Here is a 21,234-nt window from a genome sequence, read left to right on the forward strand (position 1 = left end):
AATCGGGGGATTGGCCCAGATTACCTGTGAGGGCCCTTCTGGCTGTGAATCTGTGACCCTATAAGAAGCTTCTCCTGGCCCTGCTGCCCCCACCCAGGGGATTTCTCCAGAGCACCAAGACATACCCACAATGGATGGGATGGGATGGGATGGGATGGGATGCTTTTCCTGAACTTACTATGATTTTTCTAAACTCAGAGGGCACTTGGGGCAGGTGTGGGAGTCTCAGAGGATTTGGAGTTATTGGCCTAAGGAGGTCATTCCTCCTGAACAGGCTGCCTTTGATGACCCTAGTGTTGGTATTAGCCTCATGAGACCTTTGGGGATGGCTCCCAGTCCTCTTGGCCTCGGTATTTTGCTTTGCCCCTGCCCTTAGATTGTAAGACCCTTGAGGGCAAAACTGTCTTTTGCTGCTTCTTTGTATCTTCAGCACTTAGCACAGTGCCTGGTAAATAGTAGGTGCTTAATAAATGTTGATTGATTGATTGACTGAAAGGTGGAAACATTGTGGGAAGAAAGTTGGGACACAGAGTCCTGAATTCTCATCCTGATTCTGCCATCTCTTAGAGGTGTGACCTTGGCCTTAGGCACTGTACTGATCTGAGCCTCAGTTTTCTCATCTGTGAAATGAAGATAATATTTGTACTACCTACCTCTCAGGACTGTGTTTTCAATGCCAACGTGCTGCAGAAATGTGAGCTATTGTTAATTATTATTATCCCGTTAGCCTTAGGGAGGTTGTTTTATTAATGCTCTTTGAGACAGAGACCCACACCAACCGTTCCCAGAATATTATGTAATTTGGCTCACACGCCTTCCCCTTCCTATTCCACCCCCAAATTCTGTCACCTGTGCTGTTTGGCATACCTGTGTGGTCTGCACCTAGCTTTTGTCTTGGAATTCTTTAATCCAATCTCAGAGCTAGAAGGGATTGTAGACTTGCTTCATTTTACAGGTGAGGAAACTGAGGCCCAACCGCCAAGTGCCCCAGCAGAGGTGGGACCAGAACTCAGTTTTAACTGCCCAGACCAATCCTTTTTCTCCTTTGTAGGGGGGTAGGGAGCGCCTTTGAGGCAGAGAGTTCATTGAATCCTCATTTTCTAAATGAGGGAAACTGAGGCAGGGAGATAGGGACTGTCCCGATGGGATCACACAGATTGTAAGTAGCAGAACCAGGATTTGGTCTTTGGTCAAAATCCTGCAGCCTCCCATGCAGACAGGACTGCACAGTCCTGTCTGATACCCAGGCTCACATACCGTCACGCATCTGAAATGCACACAGACCCACAAACTGGTCTGTTCCAGGCTCTTGCTGAAGCCTGGGTTGAAAAGGTGGGAAATGAGCAATCTTTTGAAGCCTCTGGCTCCTGCTGGGGAGATAGTTCCTCCATCTGCTTCCTCTGTGGCTTGAGCATCCAGGCCAGCAAAGGAGGGAAGGAGGGACAGACAGATGGACAGACGGATGGAGGGGACAGGGTGCGCAGGTGGAGCTGTGGATAATGAGTGATTCTGTTCCCAGCACTGACTGGTTCAGACCCAGGCAACTTCTGTTCCCAAGTCAAGGTTACCCTGTTCGAAACCAGCAGTAACCAGTCAATAACAGAGCTGTCCTTGGGGCGGGTGGCTTTGGAGTGTGTGCCCTGTGAAATGCAGGTTACCATTCAGGTAGCGGTCCTTTCACCCCCAGCTCAGAGTTAGAGTGGAGTCACAGTGTAAGAGGGAGTTAGACCTACCAGACCCAGAAGTCTCCCCTTCTGAGTGCGAGTTTCCTTATCTTCAAAAAAGAATGATAATAATAATACTCCCAAATTCTTGTCTCGGAGGGCTCTTCACACTGGAGAGAGCTGGAAAGAGACCACAGGGCTGTTTAGAATTTGGAAAGAAGCTTAGATATTGTCTAATTCAACCTGCCCCGCCCCCATTTTACAGATGGGGAAACTGAGGCCCAGAGCTGTTGCATGACTTGCCTTTCACAGGCCATGCAGGCCACAAAATAGCAGCTAGGTTTTGAACTGGAGTGCTGTGCCTCAGACTAATGCTCTTTCCCATTATACCACCCTGCCCACCAGGGAGTCATTCATTTATTAAGTGCTTACTGATACCACAGACTCTGCCAGGTACTGGTGATACAAAGGCTAAAATGAAATAGGCCGTGCCCTCCAAGAGCTTGTATTCAGTTGGGTGGAAAATAACAAAGAAAAGTAAATTCAAAATTTAGTATAGTAATGATACTCTGCATAGTGTTTACTATGTGCTAAGTGCTTTACGACTGTTATCTTACTTGATCCTCACAGTAACCCTGGGAGGTAGGGGCTGTTATTGTCCCCATTTTACAGATAAAGAAACTGAGGCAGAGGTTAAGTGACTTGCCCAGGGTCACTTAGCTAGTAAGTGCCTGAGGCTGGATTTGAACTCAGGTCTTCCTGACTCCAGGCCTGGTGCTCTATCCATCATACCACTTAGTGGCCCCTACTATCCTAGAAGAAGAGGGGCAGGGGCAGGATTTGCTTCCTGGAGGAATCATCTACCTCAATTTACTCCTGAACAGGAATTCTGTTTAAACATTTATTGAGTGCCTACTGTATGCTAGGCACTAGACATCCAAAGACAGTGCAGCCCCCCCCCCGTTTTCTCCCCCCAAAGATAAGCATCAGTCTCTGCTCTTAAGGAGTTTATGTTCTAATGGAATCCCTTCAACAAGTGCCCACCCAACCTCTCCTTGAAAAATCTCCAGTGATGGGGTAGCTACCTCCTTCCAGGGCTGCCTCTTCCACTTTGGAACAGCAACAGTTTTCAGGGAGTTTTTTCTTAAATTGAGCAAACTTGCAGGCATTGCTCTGAATTGTACCCTCTGGTGCCCAGCCAAATAAATTCAATCTCTCTTCTCCCGGACAGGCTCTTCTATGCTCAAAGATCAAACATCTAACATTTATTATGTGTCAAGCAATGGGGGTACAAAAAAGGGCAAAAAACGGTCCCTGCCCTCAAGGAGCTTACCATCTAATAGGAGAGACACCATGCCAACAAATCTATACACATCAAGCTATATTCAGAATAAATAGGAAGTAATTAAGAGAGGGAAGGCACTAGAATTAAGAGGGGCTGGGAAAGGCTTCCTGTAGGTGGTAGGATTTTAGTGTTATTTCTTTTTCGCCTTTTTTTTTGGTGAGGCAATGGGGTTAAATGACTTGCCCAGGGTCACACAGCTAGTAAGTGTTAAGTGTCTGAGGCTGGATTTGAACTCAGGTCCTCCTGACTCCAAGGCCAGAGCTCTATTATTCACTGTGCCACCTAGCTCCCCCCCGCTTTTTTTTTAGTGTTTTCGTTTGTTTGTTTGTTTTTAGGTGTTAGGATTTTAGTCGGGACTTAAAGGAAGCCAGGGAGGTCAGTAGTGGGAGCAGAGGAGGGAGAGTATCCCAGGCATGGGGGACAAGCCAGAGAGAATGCCCAGAGCCAAGAGATGGCGGGTCTTGTTTCTGAACCAATCAGGAGGCCAGGCTCACTGGATCAAAGAGTTCGAGTTGGGAAGGAAGGTGTAAGAAGACTGGGAAAATAGAGGGGCTGGGTTATGAAGGGCTTTGAATGCCAAACAGCATTTTGTATTTGATCCTGTAGGCAATAGGGAGCCACTGAAGTTTATTGAGTAGGGGAGTGAACTGTGCTTTAGGAAAATCATTTTGGTGGCTGAATGGAGGGAGGACGGATTGGAGTGGGGAGAAACTTGAGGCAGGTAAACTCCCCAGCAGCTGTTGCAATAATCCAGGTGTGAGGTGATGAGGACCTATACTTGGATAGTAATGGTGTCAGAGGAGAGAAGACAGCGTACTCCAAAGATGTTGCATGGGTGAAAGGGACAGGCCTTGGCAGCAGATCAAGCATGGCAGGTAAGAGGTAGTGGGGCACCCCACATAACACCTTCCTTTCAACCCTGAGGGCATGGAAAGATGGTGTTGCCCTTTATAGAAACAGAGAAGTATGGAGGCAGGGAGGGTTTAGCAGGGAAGATAATGGGTTCAGATTTGGACATGTTTCATGTCTCCTGGACATCAAATTTGAGATGTATAAATGGCAGCTGGAGATGTGAGATTGAAGGTGAGCAGAGAGGTTAGGGCAGGAAAGGTAGATTTGAGAATCATCAGCATAGAGATGGTCATTATATCCATGGGAGCTGATGACATCCCCAAGTGAGGTAGCGTCGAGGGAGAAGAGGAGAGGGTCCAGGACAGAACCCAGAGGGACACCCATGGTTAGAGGGCGTGATCTGGAGGATCCAGCAAAGGAGACAGAGGGGTGGTCAGAGAGAGGAGAGAGTGGTGTCCTGAAGACCTGGAGAGTATCAGGGGGGAGAGAGTGGTCAGCAGTGTTAAAGGCCTCGTGGAGGTCAAGATAAAAAGGTGGAGAAGAGACCATTGGATTTGGCAGCTCAGAGACCGCAGGTGACTTTGGAGAAAGCCGGTTCAGTGGAACAAGGTCAGAGGCCAGCTGTAAGGGGTTAAGGAGAGAGTGAGGAGAGAGAACGCAGAGGGATGGCGGGTTTGGGGTTGAGCTACAAAGATGAGCCTCTTTTCCCTACCAGGCCTTCTCTTTTGCAGGGTGTAGAATCCCTAATTCCTTCCAATAACCATTGCGTTGCACGCTCCTCCCCGTCCTCCATTGAAGGGAATAAAGCATTTTGTAAACAAACCTTAAAGATCTATAAAAATGGGAGCTGTTCTGTGAGAGAGAGCCTGGGCATCCTTGCAGGAGTCACCTGGCAACGAATGTGAAAATGGTCTTGTCCTACTCAGGGTCAGGTCGGCTGTTTTTACCAACAAGCAGAACTATGGAGGAAATCATGATGGCACGTAGTAACTCCTTTGTGCATAAAGCTTGCCAGCTCATCTAGGGAGCCATTGGCAAAGCTGGAATTAGAAATTGGGCCCTGCCCACAGACTAGATGCCACTCAAACGAGCCAAGAGGTTCATAAAATGCCAAACACGGTGCCGTGTTGATGTAGATTGTAAGCTCCTGAGGACAGGGACTTGGACCCAACCGGGACCCCTTCTAAACAGAAGAGATAAGCAAGCAGCCGGCCAGTGGTCAGTAGCACCAGAGCCACCAGGCCAGCACTGCCCGGGAGGCCTGAGCAGCTTGTCTGAAAGACAAGTTTTAACTTGGAGACTCTGGGGGCCATGCATATTTCTTGTGACTTCTGCATGTGCAAACGCTGGTACCTGGGGGTGGGAGCGGAGACTATATAGAGCTAGGAACAGCGCTAGAGATTGTCTCACCCAGCCCAAATTCCTCCTTTTACGGAGGAGGACTCCAAGACCTGGAAGTGACTTGCCCAAGGTCTCACATGTAATAAGCAGCAGGAGCAGGATTCAAACCCAGGTCTTCTGATTCCCAAAGCCAGTGTCCTTTGTACTGTGCTATAGACAGCAGTGACATTCGGGACCTGTTTGTGACATTGACATTTAGTGGCATGGCGAGAGGGTCTAACATTAGCACTCGGCTAATTTGGTGTGGCTGTGAATGTGTGAGACAGCTGTGTCCAGTCGGCCATCTTGCCTCATTGTCATTGGGCGTGCCCAAGGGTGGTTTTAGAGGTGGTTCCCGGGCCTTTGCTGAGTCTGTCAAAGCCTATCCTATTTTAGAGGCAGCTGGGAGCACTTTGGAGAGAGCGCTGGACCTGAAATCAGGAAGACTGAGTTCATATCTGGACTCAGATACCTGCTAGCTGTGTGTTCCTGGGCAGGTTGTTTAACTCCTGTTTGCCTCAGTTTCCTCAGATGTAAAATGGAGATAATAGCAGCTGTCTCCCAGAGGTGTTGTAAGGATCACTTGTAAAAGTGCCTGGCATGCAGTTGGTGTTTTATTAATGCTTATTCCCTCCCTTTACCTTCCCTGGAATCCCCCACCCTTGACTCTCTACAAGCACACACTTCCAGTGGGGGCAGAGGTTCCCTGTTCTGCTCCAGTGGCCTCTTCCCGGGCCGGGTCTCCCGCTTACTTACGCCTGTTGGGGTGGTCTCTGGGCAGCTCTCTAAAATTGCCTCTCTTTCCCTCTGCAGGTCATAGCAATCACAAAGAGAGCAGCCCTTTCCTCAGCTGCTCCGAAGCCACCAAAGGAAGCGATTACTATGATAGAAACTGGCCCTGTTTGAGGTAAAATGTTACTTTTCCTCCACCCTTATTATCTAAACCCCTAAGGACTTGGACCTCCTGCTAATAAGCCAGAGGGAGGGAAGGAGGTTCAAGAGTGGTAGGAATATCCTCGTTGTCTCTTCTCTCAGTTTCAGAGCCTGAATTAATTCCTCATTCATTCATTCACTTATTCATCCAATAAATATTTATCGACCCCTGCTATGTGAAAGGCAAGGTGATGGGCAGAATACAGAGATAAGAGTAGAGTGCCTGCCCCTGCAGACTTCAGTGGGGAGGATAAACCCCATCCCACAGACAAGGTCACTTCTATGAGAAGGAAGTGGACTGAGAGCCTGTAGGCCCTGAGGTGATCAGGGAAAGATTTTATGAAAAAGGTGACCTTTTGAGCTTGGAAAGTGGGGAAGATTTCCAGAGACAGAACAGGGGCGGGGGATGGGAGGCCCAAAGGACTACTCATTGAGGGTAGGATTGGGGATGTCACAATATTTCCTTATAAGCCAAGGGAATAGTGTGAGCCAAGATTTGGAAGCAGAAAAGGGCAAGGTCTGTTTGGGGAAAGGAAAGAACCCAGGCTCTGGAGTCAGCACCTAGTCAAGACCCCACCTTGAGCCAGTCCCTTAACCTCCCAGGGCCTCAGTTTCCATATCTGTAAAATAGGGGAGGGAGAGTTTGGACTCAGTGGCCTTTGAAGTTTTTTCCAGCTCTCTGGGTTTTTGATACTATGAAGTAGTACAGCTGAAGTTGTATGATAGATCTAGGAGAGTCATTACAGCTGAGACCGTCCAGCCTCTGTGTAGGGTGGTCTGGGTAGGGATCAGCCTGGGTAGGGCTTTGAATGCCGAGCTAGGGAATTTGAACTTTGTTTAGCGGACATTTAGGAGTCAGGAAGTCATTAGTTCAAATCTGACCTCAGCCACTTGCCAGCTGTGTGACCCTGGGTGAGTTACTTAACCTCAGTCAGCCTCAGTATTCTTATCTATAAAATGGACACAGTAATCTACTTCAGGAGGTGGTTGTGATCTATGCAAAGTGCTTTGTAAACCTGAAAACATTATAGAAATGTTAACTGTTATGCCTGTTATTTGAGGCAAGGGAGGGACAGGTTCTGGGCTGTACACAAGGAAAATGGTCATCTGGCAACAGGCTCAGAACGGATTAGAGGAGGGGGTCAGGAGGTCATTCAGGAGTGACCATGGGTCATTCACCACCTTCCAAAGGGCCTGAGCAAAGGTGGTGATGGTGGGAATGGGAAGGGAGGGATAAATGTGAGAAGCTCTTGAAGAAAGGATTGGCAGAAGTCGCCAGCTACTTGGGTAGGGGGATGAGGAGGAGGGCAGGAGGCAAAGATGACTCCAAGGCTTTGAGCCTAGAGGGCTTGGGAGAATAATGGCACCATTAAAATAAAGAGTAGTCTAAAAAGAACAAGGCGGTTTGGTCGGGAGGGTGATTAATGTGGCTTTGGACATACTAGGATGTCCAGGTGGAGATGTCCAGCAGCATCAGATAGTTGGAAAGTAAGTTGGGGGCTCAGGAGAGCAGTGGTGGCTAGAAATATAGGTGTAGGAGTAGCTACAGGGAGGTGATTGTTAAAGGACTAGATGTGAATGGGAAAGCGCATAGACAAGAGAAAACACGCTGAGGCCAGAGCCCTTGGAGAGGCCTTGGTTTAGTGGGGACAGAGAGAAAGAGGAGCAAAGCAGGGATACAGGGAGCACCCAGAGAGGGCAGGAGGAGAGCCAAGCCGAGCCAGTGTCTTGGCAGCCGAGGAAGAAGAGTTCCATGGTGTCACTTGTGGCCGGCAGGTTGGGGAGAATGAAGCCGGGGAGAGGGCTGGTGGTCTCCGGGGTCTTCGGCCCAAGAAGCCCGCTGGAATCCCTTCCTCTCCTTGTTGTTTATGCTGAAGACAGGGGCCCTTGTTGGGGCTCACAGGGTCACAACTGGGGGATCTCTCAGGGCTCCCATTGTCAAATTCGCACCTTGAGAGTTCAGAAGGTCCAGAAGGACGTGTAGGTGTGGGGGCGTGACAGGAAGGAGGAGAATTTGTCATCAGAAGAGGGAGTAAGGAAACCAGCAGGGGAGACTTTTCTGCTTCTTTCCATAGAAGAGTTGGGGTGCATTCAGTGGACCCCCCCACCCTTTGTCCTTAGTCCACTCTCTGGCCTAGCACTGCTGTTGAAATGGTGTCCAAGGACAGTGTCCATGATAATCCTTCTATGTCCAGCACTGTGTTCACACAGCAGAAGCTTAATAAGTGTCTGTTGAATAGAACTGAATTGAAGGGCTGGGCTAGCAGAAGCAACTTATCTGACCAGGATAATCAATTGAGATCAAGAAACTGAGAATGGCCTCATCTGTTCTCTTGTCCTCCTTGGCAAGCCCTGAATTAGTCTGTGGGGACTTTTGAAAGCTAATTATAAAGGCTATGAGTCGGGGTTGATTGAAAAGATTAGCAGGGGCTTGGGGGGAAGGGCAGCAGCAGGGGGCCAGGAAGATGGAGGGGCAGCTGTGAATAATATGGCAGGTACCTGTGGGGAGCATGGAAGGAAAGGAGTCTGGGGGGGGCGGGGGAGAAAGTGAGGAGCAGGATTGGGGAGAAGTAGCACTGCTGCAGGTGGGAGGGCCAGGAGACGGGGCTGAGGTTGGGGAGGGCAGGATGCCCCAGCCCCAGCTGGGAGGAGGACCTGGCAGGAGCCCAGCAGGGCAGTCTGTACCAGGAGAGCGCGTGTCGCCTTGCCATAGGTGTGCCGACTCGCCCTGGCACCCCTTTGGGGCCTGTGGTTTTCACAACCACTCATTTGTACGAATGGATTGGTAACAATTACAGTGCCTCAGCTTAGCCTGCGGGCCCCTGGGAGGGGTGGGAGGAATGTGACCGCTGGAGATGCTCCGGTACCCTGGCCCAGGGTGGCATAACAGCCCTCGCCCAAAGGAAGGGCCACTAGCTTAGAACTGGAAGGGGGGTTTCTTGGGCCCAGGTCATTCTTATCACCATTCTTATCACTGGTTTTTTCATTATCGTATAGTCATTGTTAATGATTACTGTAGTAATAAGCCCTTGCAGAGTTACCGAGCACTTTCCTTACTACAACTCTGGAGCAGGTAGTAGCAGAGTTATTATCCCCACCTTATCCCCACTGCCCCGGAATTTGGAGTCGGAAAACCTGAGTTAAAACCCAGTTTCTGCCATTTGCTCCCTTCCTCATCTGTACTGTGAGAGGGTGCTGTCCTCCTGTCAAAGTCTACAATCTGGGAAATTGAGACAAGTTCTGCTTGTTTTATTCTGTACGTTAAAAAATGAATAAAAAAGAGAGAGAGATTAAGTGACTGGCCCAGAGTCCCTTAGGAGTGGTCAGATGCAGGGCATGCCCCTGGGCTTTGGACTCCTTGACCACTGACTGCTCTTACTACTCAGTGAGTGGTCCACATTCACATCTACATAGGCTAGAATTTGGTTCACATGTTTATAGGTTGATTGACTTAGACTTCCCACCTTCTCAACATGTTTAATCAGAAAAATGCCCACAGCAGTGGCTTCCTGGCCAGGTTTCCACCCACCCGTCTGTACCATGAGCTTTCCTTCCTTCCTTGCTCTGCCCTGACTGAGGGCCTGATTTTTGGGGAATGCCCAAAAGGATATCCAAAGGAGGCTTTCACGTTCACGTTTGCGTGGGTTCTCTGTCTGCAGGAGGAACTCGATGTCCGCCCAAAGGTGTCGTCTCTCCTTGGGAAGCTGGTCAGTTACACCAACCTCACTCAAGGGGCCAAAGAACATGAAGAGGCCGAGAGCGTGGAGGGCTCTCGGAGAAAAGTATCAAAAGTGAGTAGGCCGGCCTGTTTGGGCCATCCCCACTGGGGCCATTCGCACTCAAGCCAGAAATGTGCTGGGCAGGGGCGAGCCAGCTCCGGGACACTCCCATGTCTCCCAAGCAGACCTTGTCCTCTGGCCAAGTTGCTCGGGCCCCTTGGGCAGGCCTTGGCTTGGTGGCTCTGGTGGTATTGGTTGTGTGCCAGCGGCTTGGTTCGCTGCTTTATTTAGAAGAGGCTAGGTTAGGTCCAAGTCACCAGGGTCTCCAATTCACGAAAGGCCCAGAGGAAAGAAAAAAACAACTCTCCTTTCTTAGAGTATCTGCTGTGAAGCCTTTTGGAGAATGAGGCTTCTAGGGCTCAGTAGTGAAGGCTCATGGGGGTTCCAAGCTAGCTTTATAGAAAACAACTCTCTGTGTTTGACAAATGAGTCTGGATGAGGAAATGTTCTACCGACCTGGATGGGAGGGAAAGAAATCGACTGCAAGCCTCAGAGACCCTACCTTCTTACCTTGGGAAAAGCCCCAGTAGCCCAGGGTGGTGACCATGAGGCCCCTCCAACCTGGGCTGTGCCCTTTGAGGCATTGGGTAAACAAGAAGTGTTTGAGGTTGTGCACACTCAAAACAATAGCTCAAGATAAATGAGGCCGGGCGAAAAGGCTGGGGATTAACTTTATCTGGCTTGATCTCTGAAGATGTCCAAGGCCTAGCTTGATGGCGTTCCTTTGTTCCAAAAGCATTTATTAAATTGTTTTGTTCACTGCCTGTGCCCCAGACCAGTGTTAGGGGGACCCGCACTCTCCCCTCCTGGAGTTCACAGGCTCCCTGGGGAAAGGGGGAGAGAAGAGTACATGGCAGTACCCCCACCTCTGTACCCAGTGGATGCTTTGGCCTGACAGACCTTCAGGGCTGGAGAAATTCTGAGAAGGCGAAGGTCATTGCAGAGGGAGCTCAGGTAGGGGAAACTTTGGGGAGGAGGCGAGTCTTCAGAGTGGAGAGCTACAGGACCTGAAAGGATGACTGGTGTCCACAGCCCTAAGGAGGAGATTCTGCTTTAGGTGGAAAAGAAGCATGGTATCCGTGACTGGGGTGACAGTGGCCCTGTAGCATTCTGTTCTATCAGACTCCGTCTGGGAAATCAGCGTAGTTTGGGGCACTGCTTTTTAGGAAAGAAATTAGTCATGCTACGTGTGTCCCGAGGTGGGTGACCAGGATGGCAGCCATCCTCAAGATCTCACCAGGTGAGGATCAGAGAGAGTAATTGGAGGAGAGAAGGCTTGGGGGGAGGGGCACAGTAATCTACTTCAATGTCTTACTCATAATGCTTGGGCCAGAGGGCAGAACTGAGGGCTGGTGAGGAGGGGGACAAAGAGGCCAATTTAGGCTTCCCTGAAGGATCATTAGAGCCATCAGAAAGTACACCTAGTGGGCAGCTAAGTGGCGCCATGGTGGATGGAGGGCCTGGAGTTCAAATCCAGCCTCAGACACTTACTAGCTGTGTGACCCTGGACAAGTCACTTACCCTCTCTGCCTCAGTTCCTTCTCTGTAAAATAAGCTGGAGAAGGAAATGGCAAACCACTCCATAGCAAACCACCCCAGTATCTTTGCCAAGAAAACCCCAAATGGGATCACAAAGAGTTGGACACGACTGAACAAGAAGAAATTATAGTAGCTGCCTCAGGAAGTAGTGGGTTCTCTCTGCCTGTCTTCTGGAAGAGCCTGGATGACCGCATGTCATCTCTATTGAAGAGAGAGAAAGGCGGTGGAGGGGAGGGGCGAATCATCCTGGCATGGGTTGGACTAGACAGGGGATCTTAACCTTTTTTACATCATGGATTTCTTTGGTGGTCTGGGGAAGCCTACAGACCCTTTTTCAGAGTAATGGCTTTAAAATGTACAAAATAAAATACATACAATTACAAAGGAGACAATTATATTGAAATACAGTCATCAGAATATTTTTTTTAAAAAGTTCATGCTTTTGTAGCTTGGCTCTTATGGAAATATGTTTTGCATGACTTCACATGTGTGATCGACATCATAATGCTTGCCTTCTCAAGGGGGGGAGGGGCAGGAGGGAGAGAATTTGGAACTCAGATTTTTTTTTTAAATGAGTATTAAAAATGTTTTTAAATGTGATTGGGAAACATTTAATGACATAAATAAAAATACGTTTTAAAAAAGGTTTGTGGACCAAAGGTTCAAAACCTCTGGCCTGGAGGGTCCCTCCCGACTCTGAGATTCTGTGGTTGGGGTGTTGTTGGAGACGGTACTGTCACTATCTTTTCTAAAAGCTGGTGCTATAAACTGGATGTAGCAGTACAGGTTTGGTCGGCGGGTCTGAGCAGGGCAGAGTACGGCAGGACTGTTGCTAACATTTAGGGGCACTGATAATTTCGGTCGGTTGAGGCAGGCCTCTTTGGCCTGTTGACTGGATACCAGGGGGCCATCTGAGGTTGTTGGGTAGGGGAGCAACATGATGAAAGTTTGCCTTAGGAAGGTTAGTAAGGTGACCCCCATGGGATAAGGAGGAAGAGACTGGAGGAAGATCATTTAGATATCCGAGCCTGAGGTGAGGAGCAACTGCTACTATAAGAGAGAAGGATGGATCCCAGAGACAACTGACCATTATTATTGTAAAGGAAGAAACCAAGGGACTTGGTGACTCACTGGATGCAGGCAGCAAAGAAAGAACTCTTAAGGCTTTTGGTCTCAGTAAGGCTGATAGAATCAGGCTGTATCAGGTTGGCTTTAGACATAGCCAGTAGCAAATTATGGGCAGCTGGGTGGGGCAATGGATAGAGCACAGAGACTAGCCTGAGACACTTAGCTGGCTGTGTGACCCTGGGCAAGTCACTTCACCCTGTTTGCCTCAGTTTCCTCATCTGTAAAATGAGCTGGAGAAGGAAATGGCGAACGTCTCCAGTATCTCTGCTAAGAAAACCCCAAATGGGGTCACGAAGAGTTGGACACGGCTGAAAAATGTCTACAACAACAGCAGTAATAAATTATGGTAAATACCACCAAAGATGCTTAAGTAACATACAGCTGGCAGGTTCTGCAGCGGCTATTGCACCTGTCTGGTTCTTATTCTGGTCAACCAAAGGTGCTTAAACCTGCAACTTTCCAGGGAAGGAGATAGTAAATGTAATCAACCACCTTTTGAACACTTCGCAAAACTGTTTTATACTCTTCTTCTCCTTTTTTACTTTATCAAAAACTCAGTTGCAAATATTCTAAGACACAGGACAGAAAACGTTAGATTCAGAGTACGCTGCCACTGGTGTCTGTGAATCCACTGTGGGTGAATGAACGGCGATGAGAATCCCGGAGATCAGTGAGGACAGGTTGAGGGTGTCCGTGGAGAGGGGCCCAGATGCTCACAAAATCATTTATTCCCCACCCCTCTGCCATTTTAGGTGAAAGTAAGTAAATACAGAGTTTCGTTTGATTGGGCCCACCCATTCTCATCTGAAAGGCCCTGTCCCTCTCAATGCTTGGATGTCCCGGTTCACCCACCGCTGCCTGTGGACAGCACAGAGAGGCAGCTGTTGTCATTCTTGGGCTGACCAACGCCAGTCACGGTGAATCAGCTCGATTCTGGAGGGGCCGATTAACACTTTTAGGGCTGGAGCTCCCTATCTTGCATTCCTCCCAGTCCCACTGGAAGACTGGAGAATCCAGGGCTAAAGAATATGGTATTCTTGGCTCCCTCTTCCTGCTGTTGAAATTGACCCCCTACCCTTGGTGCCAAGAGAAACACTGTGTGGCTTGTTTGCAGAGAAGGGAAGAACTGAGAAGTCAGTGTTTTCTTGTGCCTGCTTATTTAGGAGACCAGGTGAAGGAGCAGTATCAGCTCCAGGGAGAGAGAGGGTGCCTGGTAAGGGGAGATGTGTTCAAGGGCCTTTGCCATGGTGCAGACAGCCACTGGAGAGCCCAGCTTTGTGTTTGGGAGCTCAGTCTTTGCCCAGCACAGATCCCCCCCAATGAGCCGTTCTGGTACAGCTTGGGGAGCCTCTGGCTGTGACATCAGAACATGGGAAGCTGGACTTTAGGGAGATGTTTTATAGTGACCACTTGAAGCAGCCTTGGCGTTTGACTCCATCTGTGTGGATAAGAGGACTTTTAGCAAAGGTCTCTCTGCAGGACAGAAGAGGCACAGTGCCTTCCTCCACTCTCCTTATGGCCCAGTTGGGTTCAGCTCCATTCTTGCACTGGTCTGTACACATAGTAGGTACTCAGTACTTCTTAACTGATGACTAAAATAGTAAAGTTGCAGCCACTGCAGGGGGTTGTGTCCTGTATTGGAGAAAAAAAAAATTGGATTTGAAGTCAGAAGTCTTGAGGAGGAATTCTGGCTTTGCTCTTCTCTGTGTGAACCTAGGCAAGTCCCTTTACTTTCTGATTTGAAAAAGAATGTCTCGGGGATGCCTTTGAGTTTTTACTCCACAGATTCCTAATAATTGCCCCCTCCACCCAGAGAACCCTCCATTACAGTGAAAAAGACAAATTAGGCAAAAGCAGCCAACCCTATTGGCCTGCTCTGGCAGTGAAGGCAGCCTTCCCCACCTAGAGACCTCTGTCTGTCTACTGGGGAGGTGGGTTTCTTTTTCATTACATTTCATCTAAATTCTGGCGTATTCTAATGTTGTTTGAGTCTGTATTGTAGTGCTTGAGAGGCAATGTGGAAGAGTGGATAGCGCCCACCCTCGGAGTTGGGAAGCCTTCCATCCAGTGCCTTCTCTGACCCTTCCTGGCTCTAACCACGGACGAGTCACTTCAGCTCTGATCTATAGGCAATGCTGAAGAATAGAAATTACAGACAGCTTGCAATCAGGGTTCCTGGATGGACTCTAGGCACTGCTCCTCCTGGGAGTTCCTGCACCGACAAAATCGTCAGTTCTTTATGTATTCATGTACTATAGTTGTCTTGTTCTCCTGGTTACTGGTTGGTTTTGGCTTTGTGTCAGTTTGTACAAGTCATCCTGTCTCTCTGAATTCTTCCTATTTGTCATCTCTTATGGTATAATCGTTCCCCTCTATTCCTATGTCACAGTTAGTTTGGGTATTCCCCAGTGGATGGGCATCTGCTTTGTTTCTAGTTGTTTTGTTATTTTTTTTTAAATGCTTCTATCTGTCTGTCTGTCCATCTATCTGGGTGTGTATGTATGTGTATAAATATATATGCAGATATATATGCATATAGGCACATATATACCTATAGAGCAGCTAGGTGGAACAGTATTTAGAGCACTGGGCTTGGAATCAGGAAATCAGGAAGCCTAATTTTCACGAGTTCAAATCTGGCCTCAGACAGCTATTAGCTGTGTGACCCTGGGCAAACTGTTTGCCTCAGTTTCCTCATGTATAAAATGGGCTGGAGAAGGAAATGGCAAACCACTCCAGTATCTTTACCAAGAAAACCCCAAATGGGATCAAGAAGAATTGGACACAACTGAAACAAGTCAACAACAGTGAGTGTGTGTGTGTGTGTGTGTGTGTGTGTGTGTGTGTGTGTATGTATCAACTTTCTTTTTGTTGTTGACATCCTTGGATCATATGCTACATATTAAGACTGCTGGGTCAAGGAGTATGAACCTCGCAGTGGTTTTTCTCACAATTCCAAATTGTTTTCCAAAGTGCTTGGACCAGTCCATAGCTCCACCAGCAGTATATTAGCATCCGTATCTTCCCTTTGCCCATTTAGCATTAATTATTTTTGTCCTCTGTCATCTATGCAAAGAGTTGTTTTAATTTGTAATTCTCTTATTAGTGATTTGGAACGTTTTAATTTGACTTTTAATCATTTGCAATTCTCTATTTGAAAACTGTTCCCGTCCTCGACTATTTACTGATGTGGAATGACGCTCATCCTCTTCCTCTTTGATTGGTCAAGTGATTTACATCACCAGACCTTGGTTTCCTCCTCTGTCAAAATGAGCATTTGATCTGCATAATCTTTTTTTTTAACCTTGAAACTTCATCATCTCTATTTTTTAAATTTTAAACATTTTAATTTAAAGTTTTGAGTTTCAAATTCTATCCCTCCTTCCTTCCCTCCCCGCTTCCTGAGATGGTAAGCGATCAGATAAAGGTTATACATGTGCAATTATGTAAAACATTTCCTTATTAGTCATTTTGTACAAGAAGATGGGAATAAAAGAAAAAAAGGTAAGAAAGAAAGCAAAAAATAGTATGCTTCAGTCTGTATTCAATCAATATCAGTTCTTTTTTCTGGAGGTGGATAGTATGCGTCATCATTAGGCCTTTGGGATTGTCTTGGATCATTGTATTGCTGAGAAGAGCTAAGTCATTCACAGTTCTTCATCAAACAGTACTGCTGTGTACAATGTACTTCTGGTTCTGTTCACTTCATGGAAGTCTTTCCATGACCTGGATGATCTTGAAGGTGTCCTCCGACTCTAAATTCTATAATCCTATGAATTACACTCTGAGGCCGTAATTACAGGTGGTGCTAAAGACAGGCCAGTGTGTCTATTTGTCACATTTGGTAGTTTTTGTAGAGGGAGACGGTTTATCTCAACTCTGGACCTGTGGCTGAAAACCTTTAAGATAAAATGGTCTGTTTCTGTCAGGGGGTTTTGATCCCAGGGACCTCCTGGTGATTTGCCTAGGTTATTTTAGGACTTAGGGAATTTCTCCTTCATTGCTTTTTCCCTCACTGCCCTTTTCACAATGTGACCCATGTAGGAGGGAGGGGGAAGGGTGACAAAGCAGGTTTAGGAAGGCACTATACGATAATAATAATAGCTAGCATTTATATATTGCTTTAAAGTTCGCAAAGCGCTTTACATATATTACCTCATTTGATCTTTACAACAATCCTGAGAGGTAGATGCTATTATTATCCTCATTTTGCATGTAAGGAAACTGAGGCAAGCAGAGGTTACATGACTTGCCCAGGGTCACAGAGCTAGGAATTGTCTCGAGCAGGATTTGAACTGGGGTCTTCCAGACTGCAGGTCCTGAGCTCCATCCTCTGCACCACCTGGCTGCCAGCGCTCTCTGTGCCTTCTCCCAGGGCTATCTTGGTGGGTCCTAGAACATTCGGGGTTGAACGTAGAATGTCAGAGTCGACTCAAAATCAGTATTCTTGCTACACTCCTCTGCCTTCCTGTTTTGGTTCCTACAACATCCCCTCCAGCTTTTGTTGAAAATCCCAGGGACTTCCCAGTTACTGCTCTGACTGTGTAAGGCAGTTGGCATTCGGTGGCTTCTCTCTCTCCAGTCTGTAATACAGCCCTGTCCCACCCCCATGCTGTGAGTCTGCGCTCCTGAGTCATTTCTTGGTTCCGTCCGGGGGCTCTGTTCCCCCATCCTCCGCTCCCCGCCTCCACCCCCTTCATTATATCATTTCTCTTTCAAGTTTCCAAAAGCACCCAGCCACTACTCTCAATCATATTCTCTCCCAGGCGTAATCCATTCTCACTTAGCCTAACAGGACGTCCCCTTCCCCCTGAACGTTATTTATTTACAATTATCTCTCAACATGTTCCAGGTATCATGCAATTCATAGTGAGAAGAGATAAGATGGGCCAAACCTCTCGTTCTGTAGATAAGCAAACCGAAGCTTGGGTTGGCTGACACGGCCCAGGTCACTCAGGGAGTAAAGAGCACACCTGGAATTCCAGCCCACATCTCTTGACGCTTAACTCTCCCATCTTTGCACTACACCCTAGCCACTTTTCAGGCTAGGATTCCCAGGGGCCCTGTTGGTAGATTTGGTAGCTCCGTCCGTAACTCAGATCTTCAAGTGGGTCAGTGACTTCAGCAAGGCGGAGGCTTATTCCAGAGAGAGAGACCATCACCCCTCCATGCCTGAGCATCCTCCAGGACTCTTATCCAAGCCCTTCCCTAAGTTAGCCATGGTTGGGACGTGCCTAGCGTGCCAGGCACCTCTTTGCTTTCTCTTGAGTTCACAAGGATGCTCCTGGAGCACTTGGCCTGGTAGCTAGCTGCCCCTTGTCCCTCGTGCCCAGCTCAGCTTCTCTTCCAAGCCTGCCTTTCTTTGTTTTTTTTTCCTTTTTTCTTTTTCTTTTTTTGGGTAGGCAGTGGGGTTAAGTGACTTGCCCAGGGTCACACAGCTAGTAAGTGTTATGTGTCTGAGGTCGGATTTGAACTCCGGTCATCCTGAATCCAGGGCCGGTGCTCTATCCACTGCACCACCTAGCTGCCCCCAAGCCTGCCTTTCTTTGTAGGGCTTCTTTACTCTGATTCTCCTTTGTAGTTACTTGGTAATGTATTACAGCCTGCTGCCAGCTACCATACACCTCTCCATTGCCTTCTAGGTAATGATCTTTTATAATCCTCAGAGCCTGTGCTGTTCTATGACTTACAGCCATTTACCCCAGCAGAATATTGGGCTTAAAGAGAGATGAGTCTTTTTATTCAGGGAGAGGCTTGGGTTCATTTTAAAACTTTACCATTTCCTAAGTTTCTAGCTCATTCCTTTCTTGGTGAACTCTGAGCCCAAGTCATTGGCCATTTGTAGCATCTGTGTGAGAGAAAGAGAGAGAGAGAGAGAGAGATACACAAATACATAGGTGTGTGTGTACACATTTATGTATGCACATCTACATATTGTTGTTCAGTCATTTTCAGTTGTGCCCAACCCTTTGTGACCCCATTTGGGGTTTTCTAAGCAAAGATACTGGAGTGATTTGCCATTTCCTTCTCCAGCTCTTTTTACATGTGAAGAAACTGAGGCAAACAGGATTGAGTGACTTGTCCAGGGTCACACAGCTAGGAAGTATCTGAGGCTAGATTTCAATTCAGGAAGATGAGTCTTCCTGATTCCAGACCTGGAACTCTATCCACTGTGCCACATTCATATACATGCAGGTATATACATACAATTCATGCCAATGGCTGTGTGTATTCATTTGTATGTATATTGTACATATGTGTATGTGTGTGTGTGTGTGTGTGTGTGTGTATACACAGACATACACACATATATATATTATATATATATATATATATATATATATATATATCATTGTACATAGTACATATATAGCCTACATATACACATATATATACACATACACTTGATTGTCCATATAGCTTGGAGATTGTTATGAGAGTCATAGACCCTTTTGGCAATCTGATAAAGCCTATTATGAATCCCCTCTCAGAATAATATTTTTGAATGCATAAAATGAAATACATGATTATAAATAAAACCAATTGCATTGAAAAAGTTACCAAATATTTTTTAAAAAACCAGGTTTATAGACTGTAAGTAAGAACCACTGATCTAACTACATCATGTCAATTAACCAAATGGGCATTCTTCATCTACTTAGCTATCTATGTGTGGATGGTCAAGAGAGACTTCTTAAAAATGGATTTTACTGTTATCTTTGATTTTCATATCACCTGAATTTTCCCCCTTGTCTCTTCTCCACCTCCATCCCAGAAAGCCAACTGTTATAACAGAGCATTTTTTTTTTAAAGAAAGAAAAAGAGAAAAAAAATCCACAGAACCAACCAATACATATAGAAATGATGTTAGGTGCAAATTCCATCCCCATATGAGTGGGGAGAGATGTCTTCTCGTGGGGGCCAACCTCATTCTTTGTAATTTTGTGACATTCATTTTTAGTTGTTCTGTGTTTCTTGTCCTTTCCGTCTATGCTGGTGGAGTCCCTGTGTGCATCGTGTCCTTCCTCAGCTTTCTTTGAGCAGCATCATTCATTGAATCTTCCCACGCTTCTCTGAATTCACCATGCTTTTGAGTACTTCTGTTCAGGATGTTCTGAAGCAAGCAGGGCCTTAAGGCCATCAACACAGTGTCGTCCACAAAAAGCAGGACAGCATCATGCGTGACCCTCGACTAGAGGTTAATCCATTTTCTTCCGCTTGGCTCCCTCCTTCCTGCCAGTGGCCACGGTCACCTTTGACAATGATCTCCGTGCGGTGATCAGAGAAGGTTGTCCCCCTCATCATGTCAGAATCCTGCATGGTTGTGACCTATGCAAGGGAGACTCTGTTGGAACAGAAGCAGCCTTTTGCCCTACTCAGGCAAATGCTTTTTTGTTGTCAGTCAAGAGTAAGCACTCTCTCCATCTTTCTGTTGATCATGCCTATGATGGAGCGTTGCTTTTGGAAGCCTCCTTGATTGCTACTGATATCTTCATCAAGGATGTCCTCGATATATATATATATGGATAATTTTCTTTTCTTTTCTTTTTGTTTTTTGTTTTTGCTAGGCAGTCGAAGTTAAGTTACTTGCCCAGGGTCACACAGCTAGTAAGTGTCGTGTGTTGTGTGTCTGAGGCGGGATTTGACTCCAAAGCTGGAGCTCTATCCACTGTGCCACCTGGCTGCCCCAAATTTTTTATTTTTTTTTATCAATTGATTTATTTTTAGGGTTTTTTTAAGTACACATAGATCATTTTCATCAAAATGTTGTATAATTGGGAAAGTAGCTCTTTGTCATCCAGAATATTTGACTAATGAGAATAATCTGTTCGTGACCACGATGGTCTGCCGAGAGCTTACCATGTAGCTTTACACCAAAGGTCACAAACAAGGAATGCATTAAGTCAAGAGATGGGATGGACCAGAAATATGAATTTGGGTGAGAGCACCATGATGGCCTAGTAAACCTTTCCTTTGGATTATACTCCAGCCTCTTGAGGCAGTGTCTGGGAGGTGAGCTGCACCTTCCCACGTCCATCACATCTTCAGCACCAGTGTCAGAGGTGAGATGTAGGTCTGCTGGGCTGGCCAAGCCTGGAAGTTGTGTGACTATGTGAACTGATGAGAAATGAGAGCTCTTTATGGGGGCCTTCGCAGTGCTGGAGAGGCATGTCGGCAAGAGTTGACAGGTTCCTCGTTTTCTTAGCTTTTTATTCACCGTCTGTGATGAGGACCATGATGGTAACTCATGCTGCACCTTCTTCACAACCACCCAGGGAAGTGGGTTGTTCAAATAGTGTTACTCCATTTTACAGACTGGCAAAGTGAGCCACAGAGAAGTTAAAAGTGGCATCATTATTTATCCATGTTAGGGAGGATCAAGGAAAAACCTAGTTTGTTGGACTAGGACACCTCCCATGGAGCCAGGCATGAGCTCTGTTCCAGATCCAGAAGATGTAGGGAGCTGCCCTAGATTTACATGTATCTTAAATAAATGTGGAAGTCATTGCAGCTGAGGTTGGCCACCTGTGAGGCTTTCTTCTCACTTCTAGCTCAGGATTGGTGCCCTGCCACCACCACTCTGGGCATCTCCTAGGTCAAGAAAGCAGATGGT

At 47.0% G+C, this 21,234-nt stretch overlaps 1 protein-coding gene across 1 annotated transcript in view; it reads left to right on the top strand.

Moving 5' to 3' along the window:
- Positions 1–21,234, top strand: part of SLC12A4 (solute carrier family 12 member 4) — a 64,129-nt gene that overhangs the window by 17,575 nt on the left and 25,320 nt on the right. Inside the window, 3 exon segments of the mRNA XM_020989300.2 lie at positions 6,055–6,132; positions 6,135–6,148; positions 9,834–9,965. Coding sequence (XP_020844959.1) covers positions 6,055–6,132; positions 6,135–6,148; positions 9,834–9,965 — 224 coding nt within the window.

This window comes from Phascolarctos cinereus, unplaced genomic scaffold (assembly GCF_003287225.1).
Source record: "Phascolarctos cinereus isolate Bilbo 61053 unplaced genomic scaffold, phaCin_HiC Scaffold_2;HRSCAF=192, whole genome shotgun sequence".
In the NCBI taxonomy this organism is placed as follows: Eukaryota; Metazoa; Chordata; class Mammalia; order Diprotodontia; family Phascolarctidae; genus Phascolarctos; species Phascolarctos cinereus.